The 13,908-nt window shown below is 35.4% G+C and overlaps 1 protein-coding gene across 1 annotated transcript; it reads left to right on the forward strand.

Moving 5' to 3' along the window:
* The first annotated feature begins 218 nt into the window (after positions 1 to 218).
* On the forward strand, positions 219 to 8,867 carry ap5m1 (adaptor related protein complex 5 subunit mu 1). Its single transcript, XM_073827368.1, has 8 exons — positions 219 to 501; positions 2,391 to 3,054; positions 3,138 to 3,365; positions 3,902 to 4,041; positions 4,825 to 4,910; positions 5,021 to 5,133; positions 7,114 to 7,210; positions 8,401 to 8,867. The coding sequence occupies exons 1-8, from the start codon at positions 434 to 436 to the stop codon at positions 8,481 to 8,483; spliced, it is 1,479 nt and encodes a 492-aa protein (XP_073683469.1). The 5' UTR covers positions 219 to 433; the 3' UTR covers positions 8,484 to 8,867.
* The last annotated feature ends 5,041 nt before the right edge of the window (positions 8,868 to 13,908 follow it).

Below are 13,908 nucleotides of genomic sequence, written 5' to 3' on the forward strand. Positions count from 1 at the left end.
GAAATAGAAAGAAAGGATACGGGGTGAGGATTAGAGGGCTATGCGTTTGAGAGCAGGTCTGAGATCAGTTTTGATATTCTACTTCAATGTAGTTGAAAACAGCGCAGTTTTTACGGCTGATCCTACGCCAGCTCCGTCGCAGCGACTCTTGTTTCGACCACGCCCCAAAATGTCACGTGATCGTTGGCAAACAGGAAGAACAAGCTGTCACATGGGGATAACATGACAGCGGCGAGTTCCTCTATTTTGCTTTCATTTCTTTAAACATATAGGTTAAGAACTTATATCAGTCACACACTTTCGAACTGTGAAAAAGAAAATACTACTATTAATAAAAATCTATCGTCTTACCGAGTGAGCTAATAATTGCATCTTCAGTACATGTTTGGCATTTTAGACTAGTCCCACTTATCCATAGGACGTAAACAGCAGCATGAGTATACGAGCACTATGGGCTGTCTCACACGAGAAGGGTGAATCTGGAAAAGTGCGGTTTTCCAGGTAAGGACATTTTTTTTGTGAAGGCATATTAGAGTACTGCGTATTGCATACTGTCTTTTATTTTGAAGTGGCTTTTTAGAATAGCATACTGTTAACAACTGCAGCAACTGTTATACTTTTTTGCATCTGTACTGTATTAGTACCTTGCACAGTTTGCAAACATTTTTTTTAAATACTTTGATATACTAAGATTGTCAAATTGTGGAGTATACGACTGAAAAATCATATGGTATGATGACATGAATTCAGCCATAGTTAGGTACATAATGCTTACTGTTAATGCATAATGCCTACATTGTATATTGCACACCTTTCTAGTATGTAATTACTCCACTTCGAACCTAGCCAATTAAACAGCATGCAGAGTGCAGCAATAAACACTGTAATTGTTGTCATATTATGACCCTGGATCAGTCCCAATACCCACACTTTAGTCTTTGCACTTGTCTACTTACAGTGCCTTGCAAAAGTATTCATACCCCTTAATTTTTTCACGTTTTATAGTGCTGCCTTTTGTTAAACTGCTTTAAATTACTTTTTTCCACATGTATCTACACTCCATATCACCATTATTACAAAGCAAATCCAGAACTTTTTTTTTTTAAAGAGAAGCAAGTACATTGCATAAGTATTCATACCCTTAACCCTTACCTGAAGCATCTTTACTACCTCAAGTATTTTTGGCTATGATGTGACAAGCGTTGTACATCAGCATTTGGCAATTATCTGCCTTTCTTCTCCTAACCTCTTCACCTCTCAAACTCTGTCAGGTTGGATCGGGACAGATACACATTTTCAGGTTTCTCCAGAAATGTTTGATTGGGTCCTTGTCCTGTTGGAACGTGAACCTTCTGCTCAGTCTGAGGTTCTGAATGCTCTAGACTGGGTTTTCATTAAGGCTATTTCTATATTTTGCTCTGTTGAGCTCTCCTTTTACTCTGACGAGTCCCTCAGTTCCTGCTGCTCAAAAACAGCCCCACAGCATGAGGTTGATACCAGCACACTTTACTTTTGGGATGGTACTCTGCAGGTGATGAGCAGTGTCTGGTTTCCTCTATACATGATGCTTGGAATTGATGTTCATCATACCAAAAAATATTATTTCTCAGAGTCTGAGGGTCCTTCAGATACTTTTTTGCAAATTCCAAGTGTGTTTTCATGTGTCTTCACTGCATATATGATCATGGAGCTCAACTAGAGTGACCATCAGCTTCTTGGTTCACCACCCTATCCAAAGCCCTTCTCCCTCAATTGCTTAGTTTGTCCAGGAGGCCAGCTCTAGGAAAAATCCTCCTGGTTGTTTCAAACTTCTTCCATTAAGGGTAACAGAGACCACATGCTTCTGTGAACCTTCAATGCAGCAGAATGTTTCTGAACTTATCTCCAGATCTGTGGCTTGATGCGATCTTCTGAGTTTCTGAGCTCTACAGGCAGTTTTTCTTTACCTCAGTACTCTAATATGCATTTTCAGCTGTTATTTTATTAAAATGTGTGTGCCTTTCCAAATCATACCCATTCAATTGAATTTGCCACAGGTTAACTCCGCTCAAAGTATAGTAACATCTACAAGCAATATGAACGCTCCTAAGCTTAATTTCAACTGTCCCAGATAAGGGTATTAATACTTATGCAATGGAATTGAAAATATGTTAAAAACAGTTTTTTTGGTTTGCCATTATGGTGTATAGAGTGTAGATCGATGTGGAAAAAACATAAGGCAGCAACATGCAATATGAATACTTTCGCAAGGCACTGTATGTGACATATTTCCAGTGTTTAGGTGTGCATAAAGACCACAAGTGTGTTTAAAACTTTTGATTTCTTGATGGAACACACTTACATAGTGTTGCAAAAATAGAAGTAAACTTTTTTTATGTTTTTTATTTCAGGCGATTCCCAACAGTTGAGTTCCGTGCCAAATCTTTTGCTGGAACTCAGTATGTGGCCGTTCCTGAGGACCACGTCATACCTCAGCTTCTGCTGACAGAGCTAGGCTTGGTGGATGCTGACAAACCTTACGTAGAAGTGCGGGACGACTGTGCCCGTCAGCATCGCTCACCAGCTGTGGAACTCCGTTTGGATGGCCCAGGTGGGAGAACCCTGTGGCCCGTGCTCACAGTCACTCAGGGAGTGTTAATCCTAGCTTGCCTTCCTCTAGTGGAAGCACCTCCTGGGCCACGGCCACCTCTTCCCAGCCTGGCCTCAGTCTCTCAGGGCTTAGCACTTTTGTCAGGCCTGCAGGATTTCCTTTGTGGCCCTGGAGGTAAACCAGAGCCTGATGTGCTGGCCTCCCGTTTGGCTGCTCTTCCCTCTGTGCTCCTGCAGATTTGCCCTTTGGGGAGGCCACTGGACACCCCTCCTCCTGCTGGACTGGTGCCTGCTGCTGTGGCTCCAAGCCCAGGGGGGGCTCAAAAGCAGCCAGCCTGGAAGGCAGGGGTCCATCGAGGCAGGGCGGTAGTAAGTGTGGCCCTTACCGAGAAGGTGAGGTCCATGCAGTATGGCAAGAGCAGTCAACAGGACATCTGGGATGTGTACGGCATGGTCATGTGCAAAGTTAGTCCCCATCTTATAAACTGAACATATCATTTGATTTGTGTTATGTGCTTGTATTACATTTAGAACTTCATGTTTTTCAGTGTGAGGTTGAAGGTGTTCTGCCCAATGTGACTGTCACCCTCACACTCCCACCCAATGGTTCACCTCTGCAGGACATTCTTGTCCATCCCTGTGTGACATCTCTGGATGCAAGCATTCTTACCGCCTGCAGTGTGGACGAGAATGATGGTTCCGCCTTTTCAGGGCCATACAAGTTCCCTTTTTCACCTCCTCTGGAGCTTTTTAGACTCTGTAGTTACACCTCACAGGTAAAGATTATTCTGGCAATAGTTTGTCTTCAGCCCTTTTGTCTCAAAAATTTAAAAAGTTTAGGTCAGTAAGTTGTTTTTTTGTTAATGCTTTTGAAAGAAGCAAAAACAGGAATATTGTGAAATATTATTATAATTTCATTGTAATATTTTATTTTAATATAATTTAAAATGTAATTTATTCCTATTATGACAAAGCAGAATTAAATTCAGCATCATTACTCCAGTCTTAAGTATCACATAAACCTTCAGAAATCATTCTAATATACTGACTTTTTTTCTCAATTCTCCAATGTAAGGGAAATTCAAAAGAGCAGCATTTATTTGAAGTAGAATTATTCCATTATAAATGACTTGACTATAATTTTTGATCAATTGAATGCATCCTTGCTGACTAAAAGAAAAAAAAACTCTACAAAAACTAATTCCAAACTTCTAAACAAATACATATTTTACTTTTATTCTCGTTCATTATGCTGTACACACAATAACAGCTGTAGCGTCTTTAACTGACTTGGGCTTATAACTTTTTTTAGGTGCCGGTGCCACCGATTCTTGGTTCCTACCAGTTGAAGGCAGAGGAGAATCATCTGAAGGTCAATGTCGTCTTAAAGCTCCATGAAAGTGTCAAAAACAGCTTTGAGTACTGTGAAGCACACATTCCCTTTTTCAACCAGTAAGTTACACAAATTTGTAGTAAGAAGTTTAAAGGATTAGTTCACTTTCAGAATATAAATTTCCTGATAATTTACTCACCCCTATGTCATCCAAGATGTTCATGTCTTTCTTTCTTCAGTCAAAAAGAAATTGAGGTTTTTGAGGGAAACATTCCAGGATTTTTCTGCACATGGGGAACTTCATTGGTGTGACTACAATCACTTCAGCGGGTTGGAGGTTCAAATTGCAGCTTCAAAGGGCTCTTCATGATCCCAGCCGAGAAAAAAAGGTCTCATTAAACTTAACAATCAGTCATTATCTAAAAAAAAAAGGATATACTCATACCACAAATGCTCGTCTTACATTAGCTCTGTGATACATGCGACTTTATGCATTACGTATTCACATTGGAAAGGTCACATGTGAGTGTCGCAAGCACCGACCCAGTGTTTACAAAGTGAACATGCAGAGAGAAAGTCAAATGCCTTTTACAAAAAAAGTTAAAACGACTCCTCCTGGAATATTTTGTTGATGTTCTCTCCTTCATTTTTTTTCGACTGAAGAAATAAAGCAATAAACATCTTGGATGACATGGGGGGTGTAAATTATCAGGAAATTTTCATTCTGGAAGTGAACTTATACTTTAATTCTACACTGCAAATGTGTTGGGTAGGGTGCAGGCATTTACACTGGCAGATGTTTATAATGGCTCTTCATCTAGTTGTCTGTCTTTAGCTGGTACTGTTGTGCTTATAAATAGTACACTGGCTGTTATAGTGTCCATGTACGTGCCTCTTTACAGGAATCTAATGGGAAGTGTGGAGGTCAAAGTGAGCTCAGGACAACTTGAAGTGTCTAAAGAGAAGAACCTGATGGTTTGGGTCCTTGGTGAATCTATTTTTAATATTCCATAATATTTGATTTTGATATTTTAATTTATTAGTACTTTTTTATAATTATATTACATTATATAACCATATGACTTTTTGCCTCCTCAGGTCAGAAGTTTCCAAAATCTCGTGAAGCAACACTAGAGGGGACGGTATATTTTTCAGGGACTGTTGCTGGACCGACAGACCCTCTGTGCACAGGACTCACTGCATATATAAAAGTAAGGGTGATTTCAGGATCAACTGATTTATTTTTCTATATGAAGATATTAAAGGGATAGTTGACCTCAAAATAAAAAAAGCTGTCATTAATTACTCACCCTCATGTCGTTCCAAACCTGTAAGACCTTCGTTTATCTTCGAAGCACAAATTAAGATATTTTTGATGAAATCTGAGAGCTTTCTGATTCTGTATATAACGCAACTGACACATTCAAGGTAAAGTAAGGTAGTAAGGACATTATTAAATAGTCCATGTGACATCAGTGGTTCAACCTTAAAGGTCCCATATTGTACACATTTCTGGAGGTTTATTTTAGTTGTTGATGTCCTTAAGAATATATATTTGTGGTATAAGTGCCAAAATCCATCTCAATATATTTTTACAGCTCCTTTTTTAGGAGCTCTGTCAAAAACAGGTCGATTTTGGCCCATCTAATTAATATTCATGAGCCTCTCTTCTGATTGGCCTGTTGTTTTCTGAGTGACACACAGCCAGGCCAACCACAGTTAACTACGGTCATGTATGCTTTAGCCGAGCCCAGAGCCATAGAGAGAGCCTAGCCTGCTGATACTCAACAAGATATTTCAGAATGATCATTAATGTTTTTTCTTTTTCAAACACCGAATGCAGTAAGCTACATAACTGTTGCTTCAGTAAAGCCCCTTTCACAATGCGTGCTGATTCTGGAAAATTACGGAAAGAGCGCTGTGTGAACAAAAGCCAGAACCATAAAGGCAGTGTTGTAGTGATGTTGCACGTTATCCTGCGACTCTTCACAACGAAAAAATACGTGCAAAGTGGAATGAAGCAGCGTTTGGGCAGAGCCAGCTCCTCACTCTCAGCGCTGAAGCACAGTTTGTTCAGGTTAGTTTCAGTTTAGTGAAACGTACGCGTCGCATTACATCTCACATCCAAACGTCACATGTCTTTATGGGTTGTGTGTAAAGCACGCACAGATTCCAGAAAACAGCTGTGAATGAATCAAATCAAACAACTCCGGAACAAATCATGGGAAACATTATCCGTGTATTTACTGTATTTACCGGAATCGCTGTGCGAAAGAGGCTGAAGTTGACGTGCCAGTGGATCTATCGACTGAACAGGGTTTTCTCGACTTGTTTTCGTGTTGTTGTTGCTTAGCAATGTTATGGACATGATATTGTCTGGGTTTGACAAAAGGAGGGTGGGACGGTGGTTGATGCTCGGGGTGGTGACTGAGTAGATCGGACGTCACATCTTTGCGGAAGTCACAGTGGCTCGTGAAAATGAACAGCTACTTTAAGCAGGCTGTGTGCAGTTTACTGTGGATTGACTGTTTTGAAACTCATATGGTAGTTACATAGCCCCTAGACCTCAGTTATCATGAAAAAAGCCACGAAATTTCGATTTTGACAATATGGGACCTTTAATGTTATGAAACTATAAGAACACTTTTTGTGCACAAAGAAAACAAAGTCAGTAATTTTAGTAATTTCTTCTCTTCTGTGTCAGCCTTCGGCACACGTTCATGAGTGTACCACAACGCATGCGTTAGTTCAGCTCAGTTAGCTCTTAGTTCTATGTTGTAGTTCAAATAAGCAAGACTGGGCAAGTCATCCTCTCTCTCGGTATCTTCATACATGTTTACGATGACTGTTTTATGTACAGCGTGCGTCGCTTCTGCTTGTAAACAAGGCACAGCGTATCCAAGTTCTATGTCAGAACAAAGTTGAAGTAAAAAGCTGAATAAAGTTGTCATTTTTGTTTTCTTCTTTTCGTAAAAATTATGGTTGAGCCAGTAATGTCACATGGGCTATTTTGTTGATGTCCTTCATTACTACCTTTCCGGGCCTTGAATGTGTAACAAAATTAGGTTCATTTGTGTTCTGAAGATGAACGAATGTCTTACGTGTTTGGAACAACAAAAGGGTAAGAAGAAGGGTATATCTCTTGTAATTTATGTAATAACAGTTAATTTGTCACTGTTAATTTTTTCCAGCTTTATTTCCGTGTGCCAGATTTGACTTTATCTGGTTGCTGTGTGGACCAACACTCAGTGCAGGTTTACTCATCTGCCAAACCACGCATTGTCACAAGTGAGTGTTTCAGTGACAGATTGTAACAAATAAAATATAAATATTTGATGAAAAACTTAAAGAGAAAGAAGTTGTCTTGGCAACTAACTGAAATAAAATACAGTTGAAGTCAAAAGTTTACATACACCTCGTAGAATCTGCAAAATGTTAATTATTAAACCAAAATAAGAGGGATCATACAAAATGCGTGTTATTTTTTATTTAGTACTGACCTAAATAAGATATTTCACATAAACAATGTTTACATCTAGACAACAAGTGAAAATAATAATTCATAAAAGTTTACATGCACTTGATTCATAATACTGTGTTGTTACCTGAATGATCCACAGCTGTGTGTGTGTGTGTGTGTGTGTGTGTGTGTGTGTGTGTGTGTGTGTGTGTGTGTGTGTGTGTGTGTGTGTGTGTGTGTGTGTGTGTGTGTGTGTGTGTTTTAATTTTTGTTTGTTTTGTTTATGAGTCCCTTGTTTGTCCTGAGCAGTTTAACTGAGGGACTCATATGCAATTATTACAGAAGGTTCAAACACTCACTGATGCTTCAGAAGGAAAAACATTGGAACCCATGCATTAAGAGCCGGGTTGCAAACTTTTGAACGGAATAAGGATGTGTAGATTTTTCTAATATTGTCTAAATATCTTTTTTTTTATTTAGTACTGCCCTACATATTACATGTTCCCCAAAAGACAAAATAAGTTTAGTTTACCCTGATCTTCAAATTTAAAACGTTTTCACCCCTGGCTCTTAATGCATAATTTTTCCTTCTGAAGCATCAGTGAATAAATTAAACTATTATTTTCTCTTGTGAACTATATGTAAATGTCTTTTATGTGAAATATCTTATTCAGATCAGTACTAAATAAAAATTAACATGCATTTGTATGATCCCTCTTATTTTGGTAAAATAATTATTATTTTGCAAATTCTGCAAGGTGTATGCAAACTTTTGACTTCAGCTGAGAGTTTAAACTGCTGAACTTTAATGTCTACAACTAAATATAAATATGTATTTTAGAAAAGCAAATTTAAAATAATAATAAATACTTTAATAACTTTAAAAAAACATTTGTTTAGTGATGAATGTATGCTAAAATGAATTCAAAATGGTTTATTGACATGAAAAAATACATGACAAATGAGTGTTGAGAAAATCAGCAAATGAAAATTAACCTATATGCTTTTTTTCTTCTAGCACGAGAGCTGGTCTCGTCAGAATATTACATTTGGAATTCCACAGGAGATGCTCCGCTGTCCTCTGGACTCATGGTGCTGTGACGGCATCTCATGCACACCGGCCTTGATAAATTATTGTAGATATTAACAAGGATCGGGCTTAAAATTATATTCTGTATGGAAATGTTGCTGTCATACAGTGTTAACTTGCATTCACAGTATGTTTTTTCTAATCTGTCAAAATATGAAAGTGTCTAGCAGAATGCGTCTTGTGTGTTTATGACTCTGAAAATGAGTCTGGTCTGAGAAACTTATAGACATTTATTATATTAATATAATATTATTGTGATTAGTGATTGACCAAGGCTTTTGTATATAAAGAAATGTTTTTATCTCCACCATTTTTAGTCAAATGCTCTTTCATCTTCATTAATAAGATGTAACGAAGAATTAAAATTCAATTAACAGTTCTTTCCTGTTGCTTCAGACTGGGCCCTGAGTGTTTACTGGTGTTCAGGCTTTGCTTTTCCCTATTAGCTGTTCAGCTGGTTTATATAGAGGCTCCTTGAGCTCACTCACAAGAGGACTTTGGCCCTGTGTTTGTTTGATGAGGTTGAAAAGAGTGTATGTTGATGGGAGAGAAGGCAATTGTTGAGGAGAAATACCAGACTGGTATCCAAAGAGGTTCTTAATTAGTTTCCAAAGTGACCCATAGAGGTCCCACTTAAGCTTGTCTCGGTCTCTCTCCTGCCCAACAAAAACAGTTAATGGAGACTTAAAAATACCAGTCATCCAACTTGCAGCTAAAGGACCCTTTATTGCTGGTCTTTAACTGTTACAATAGCAAATTAATTATGCAGCCTATAGGATGTATCTATTTTGGCTAAATGTTGCATAAATTGTGTGTCACCTTATATACATTGTGTGGCTCTGGACAGAAAGCCATTTTTGCATAGGTATAAATAGCAGCTGAGTTGCATGTGGCTGTCAATTACGGCTGAGAATTCCCATGGAGAAGACAGCAAGATGATGATGGTTCAGCTGGAGCCACAGAAGAGCTCTCCACTGAAGCAAACCATTGTCTGAGAGATTAATTGTCTGCCACGTCTACTGATTGCCTTGCTGTGTCTCTGTAAGAACAAGGCAGGATTGCATTCTCACAAGGATTTCCTCTAAAGAACACAGAGCGTGATCAATCTTATGGCTGAAGCAAGTCTCCAATAAGGTCCTCTATATTTGCTTTATGCGTCTGTCTGTATTCAAAGAGCTTTTCAGAGAATTCCACACTTCCTCTTAGTCTGACTGGCTCCTGGAGTCAATTGGATCATTCCCCATCATACGTTAATTGTAAAGGAACGTGTTCAGGATTCCTATTGGAATTTCGACAATAATTAGGAATCATAATGGACAAAAATGGTTGATTATTTTATTAAAATCTTTACTGAATTGATTTTTTTTTCCCAACACAGTAGATGAAATAGCTATAATGTTTTTATTTTCAATAATTAAATTATTAATTTATGATTTAAATATTTGTGACCCTGGACCGCAAAACCAGTCATAAGTAGCACTGGTATATTTGTAGCAATAACCAACAATACATAGGTCAAAATGATCGATTTGTCATTTATGGCAAAAAATCATTAGGATATTAAGTAAAGATCATGTTCTATGAAGATTTTGTAAATTTCCTACGGTAAATATATTATACATTTTTGATTAGTAATATGCATTGCTATCTTAAATTTTCTCCATTTTGGTAACACTTTACAATAAGGTTCATTAGTTAAACATTAGTTAGTGTATTAACTAACATGAACTAACCATGAGCAATACATTTGTTAATGTATTTACTAATCTTTATTAACGTTAGTTAACGGAAATACAGTTGTTCATTGTTTGTTCATGTTAGTTCACACTGCATTAACTAATGTTAACAAAATTTTAATAATGTATTAGTAAATGTTGAAATTAACATTAACAAAGATTAATAAATGCTGTATAAGTCCAGTTCATTATTAGTTCATGTTAACTAATATGGTTAACTAATGTTAACTAATGAACCTTATTGTAAAGTGTTACATCGACGTTCTTTCGATTTTCTCAAAATTGTACTTTTTTTTCCCACCCTCAGATTCGAGAATTTCAAATAATTGGATCAGCTTTCAGATGATGTATAAATATCATTTTCAAAAAAAAAATTACCCTTATGACTGGTTTTGTGGTCCAGGGTCACATATTGGTAACAAAAAATACCTGAGATTAAGAACTATGTGATCTAATAGTTCGTTTTTTTTTTTTTTTTTTTTTTTTTTTTGGAAGTAGGGTTCTTATTAAACTCCAAAAACAATTCAATGAATGTAAAAAGAATATTAAATACAAAAAACGACAACATTTCTCACTTGATTTAGTATACCTTGATGTGCTAAAATAACTCAAACTGAAATGAAAAACATTTAACACATAAAAAACAACTAAAAACAATGAAAGCATAATTATTTTGTATACAGTTGTCAAAATTTGAAGTGTATCAAAAGAAAGTTAATGAAAGTTGTCCTAAGACAAGAACGGGTATTGTTTTGGTTTTAGGACAACTTTGATGAAAGGTTTTGATCCACTTCAAATGTTGATTACTGTATACTATTATATATATATATATATATATATATATTAAAGTCTACAAAAAAGTGACTTATAAAAATACATCTCAATTATATTAAAAAAATAATATTTACTTATGAAAATTCCCATTAACATAACTTCTTCTTTTTGAGGATTACTGAACAGGGTATTTATAAAAACAAACCAGGGAAATATTTCTAATTGAATAGAACATTCTCATTTCATTTTGTACCTACTGAACAGATACCACTAGAATTTTAACATGCTGTAGTATTTAAAAGGTATTATTTCACAAAGGCAGTTTTTCTAAAGCATACTATAGACATAAAGTAATTATAAAGAGTGCACACTCAAATCACACGATCTGCTTCAATGAACACCCATGATGTGCCCTCAGGCAAAGTCGCACATAATTGGATGTATAGGTCCATCTAGTGGCTCTTCTTGAAAATAGATTTAGTGTGTCCCAACTTTATTTATTAATTTCTTTGTTTGTTTAATTGTTTGAAATTTAAATGTACTACAGTGACAGTTTCATGGAATTTTATAGCTTTTTAAAATGGCATTTTACAAGTTTTAGAATAAAGAATTCCACATTTACAACATAAATTATACATACAACATAAATGCAAAATATCCATACTTCAAAATATTCATACCTCAAAAACAAACTGAAACAAAAAAGTTTGTCTCAAGAAATAGCCCAAAAACTAAACCTAACTATAAATATTTAAATTATAATAATAACAATACAAATAAAATGACATAAAAATACTAAAACTTAAAAAAAAAATGAAAATGAAAACTGTAAATATATCAATAGTTAATTAATAATATTAATAAATACTACATTAGTATATACAAAGCTGGGTATATTACTTACAAATTGTAATCCGTTACTGATTCCAAATTACATTTTAGTTAGTAACATAATCTAATATAATGTCAGACTACTTTTTGATTATTTTTAGATTACTTTTGACCTAACTTGGGTATCACATTGATTTAACCAGGATAATCTTTAACCATAATACAAAGAGTGAGAAAATATATTCCTTCCATTGTAATTAACAACATGAAGTGCATTAAACATTATATACATCAAGGTTTCCCAAACTGGGGTTTAATGGGAGTTTAATGAAAGGCTAACAAGTAATTAAAAATGTAATACAGTTACTAAAAAAGATGAAATATTTTATGTTTACCTGAACCGTGAACATGCAAATGTGATACTTAATTATTAAAATATTTATTTTAAAATCTCAGGGGTTCTTAAAGGGCTCATTGATTATGAATTCACTTTTTAACTTTAGTTAGTGTGTAAAGTTGCTGTTTGAGCATGAACTCTGCAAAGTTACAACGCTTAAAGTTCAGTGCAAACAGACATATTGTCTTTTACAGAATTGCTGATTGACCATCCCTTTAAAGTAAATATATTAATTGAAAGAGAATGTCTGCAAATAAGAAATAATGAGAATTTGTGCATTTGAATTTGAGTTTGAAAGACAAAAGCCTTTCAATAATACATAATAATAGATGGTTAAATAACCTACTGAGTGATCATTTAAATAATAAAAAAAAATGAATGTGTTTATCAGTAGTTGATGCAATGTTGAAACACTTCTTAAACCTGAAATTATTTTTGTAAATCCATTGGTCAAATGCTGCACCTGACTAATGACTAGCCAGTGTGTCATTGTCCACAAAACTGGACTTTCTGAGTGTATATAAGCAGTGTTGGGGATAGTTACTGTTAAAAGTAATGCATTACAATATTGAGTTACTCCATAAAAAAGTAACTAATTACGCTACTCAGTTACTTTCTATGGAAAGTAATGTGTTGCGTTACTTTTGCGTTACTTTTTAAATCTAGGCAGGGTTTGCTTGTTTGTTTTTAATATAAAAAGTTATATTTTTAGCAAATGTAAAAGCCTTTTTACACCAAAAGCCTCAGGCTTAGAGAAAAGTTAATTCATGTCTGTACAGTAATACGCAGAAGAAAAAATGTCAACTCTTCAGCAATACAAAAAAAATAAATAAAAGGAAAACAAATGTTAGATTATCTTGAGTAATTTTTGCTTATTAGTATGGATGAATTGGAACATCCAGGGTCGGCAGCAAAGTCATCAGTTAATAAAATGGGATTAAATACATAAAGGATATTTGTATTATTTAACATATTTCATTATTGCAGATTTGCGTTGAATTTCACTGTTTCTTTTTCATTTTGAAGAATACGGTATCTGTTTTTTAGTGAGTGAGATGAATTAATGCATGTTTGCATTTATTCTAAACTAGAACTAAAGTAACATTTTACTTATTTACCATTTCTCTCAACAAGGGGACAGGAGAGCTTTTAATCAATAAATGAGGGGGAGGGGAACTGGCGTTACTTATTTGAAAAAGTAACTCAGATATTTTCTTGTCAATTAAAAAGTAATGCATTACTTTACTAGTTACTTGGAAAAAGTTCTATTATTACGTAACATCCGTAACCCCCAATACTGTATATAAGAGGTACACAATTTTAGAAAGGAAAATTTAGACAGAATCAATAAATGGTGAAACGCTATTGTGTGAATGATATGTAATGACATGTAATCAATAAAAAAAATAACTATAGTCTGATTACGAGTATTTTAAAATGTAACTTACTCTAATTACAAGTACAGATTAATCAGTTACTAACCTAGCTCTGGGTATATAAATATAACTAAAATAACATTAAGACTAGCTTTAGCGTATTCAAGTGATATGAGTGAAATTTGTGTGAAAAGTCATTCAGGAAGTATAACCAATGCCTATCGTTATATTAGAAACTCAATTTCCCAGCATCCTTCATTGCAACGCGCCGACATAGTGTCGTAAATCATTCGCTCTGCTTTACGGCAGATAATAGGCCAGT

Source organism: Garra rufa, chromosome 21 (assembly GCF_049309525.1).
Source record: "Garra rufa chromosome 21, GarRuf1.0, whole genome shotgun sequence".
Lineage (NCBI taxonomy): Eukaryota > Metazoa > Chordata > Actinopteri > Cypriniformes > Cyprinidae > Garra > Garra rufa.

Excerpts from the sequence above, each read along its gene's own strand:
- ap5m1 (XM_073827368.1), top strand. The coding sequence starts at position 434 with ATGAGTATACGAGCACTATGGGCTGTCTCACACGAGAAGGGTGAATCT. Across the intron at positions 4,911-5,020 it reads CCTGATGGTTTGGGTCCTTG|GTCAGAAGTTTCCAAAATCT; the intron begins GTGAATCTATTT and ends TTGCCTCCTCAG. Across the intron at positions 7,211-8,400 it reads CAAACCACGCATTGTCACAA|CACGAGAGCTGGTCTCGTCA; the intron begins GTGAGTGTTTCA and ends TTTTTCTTCTAG.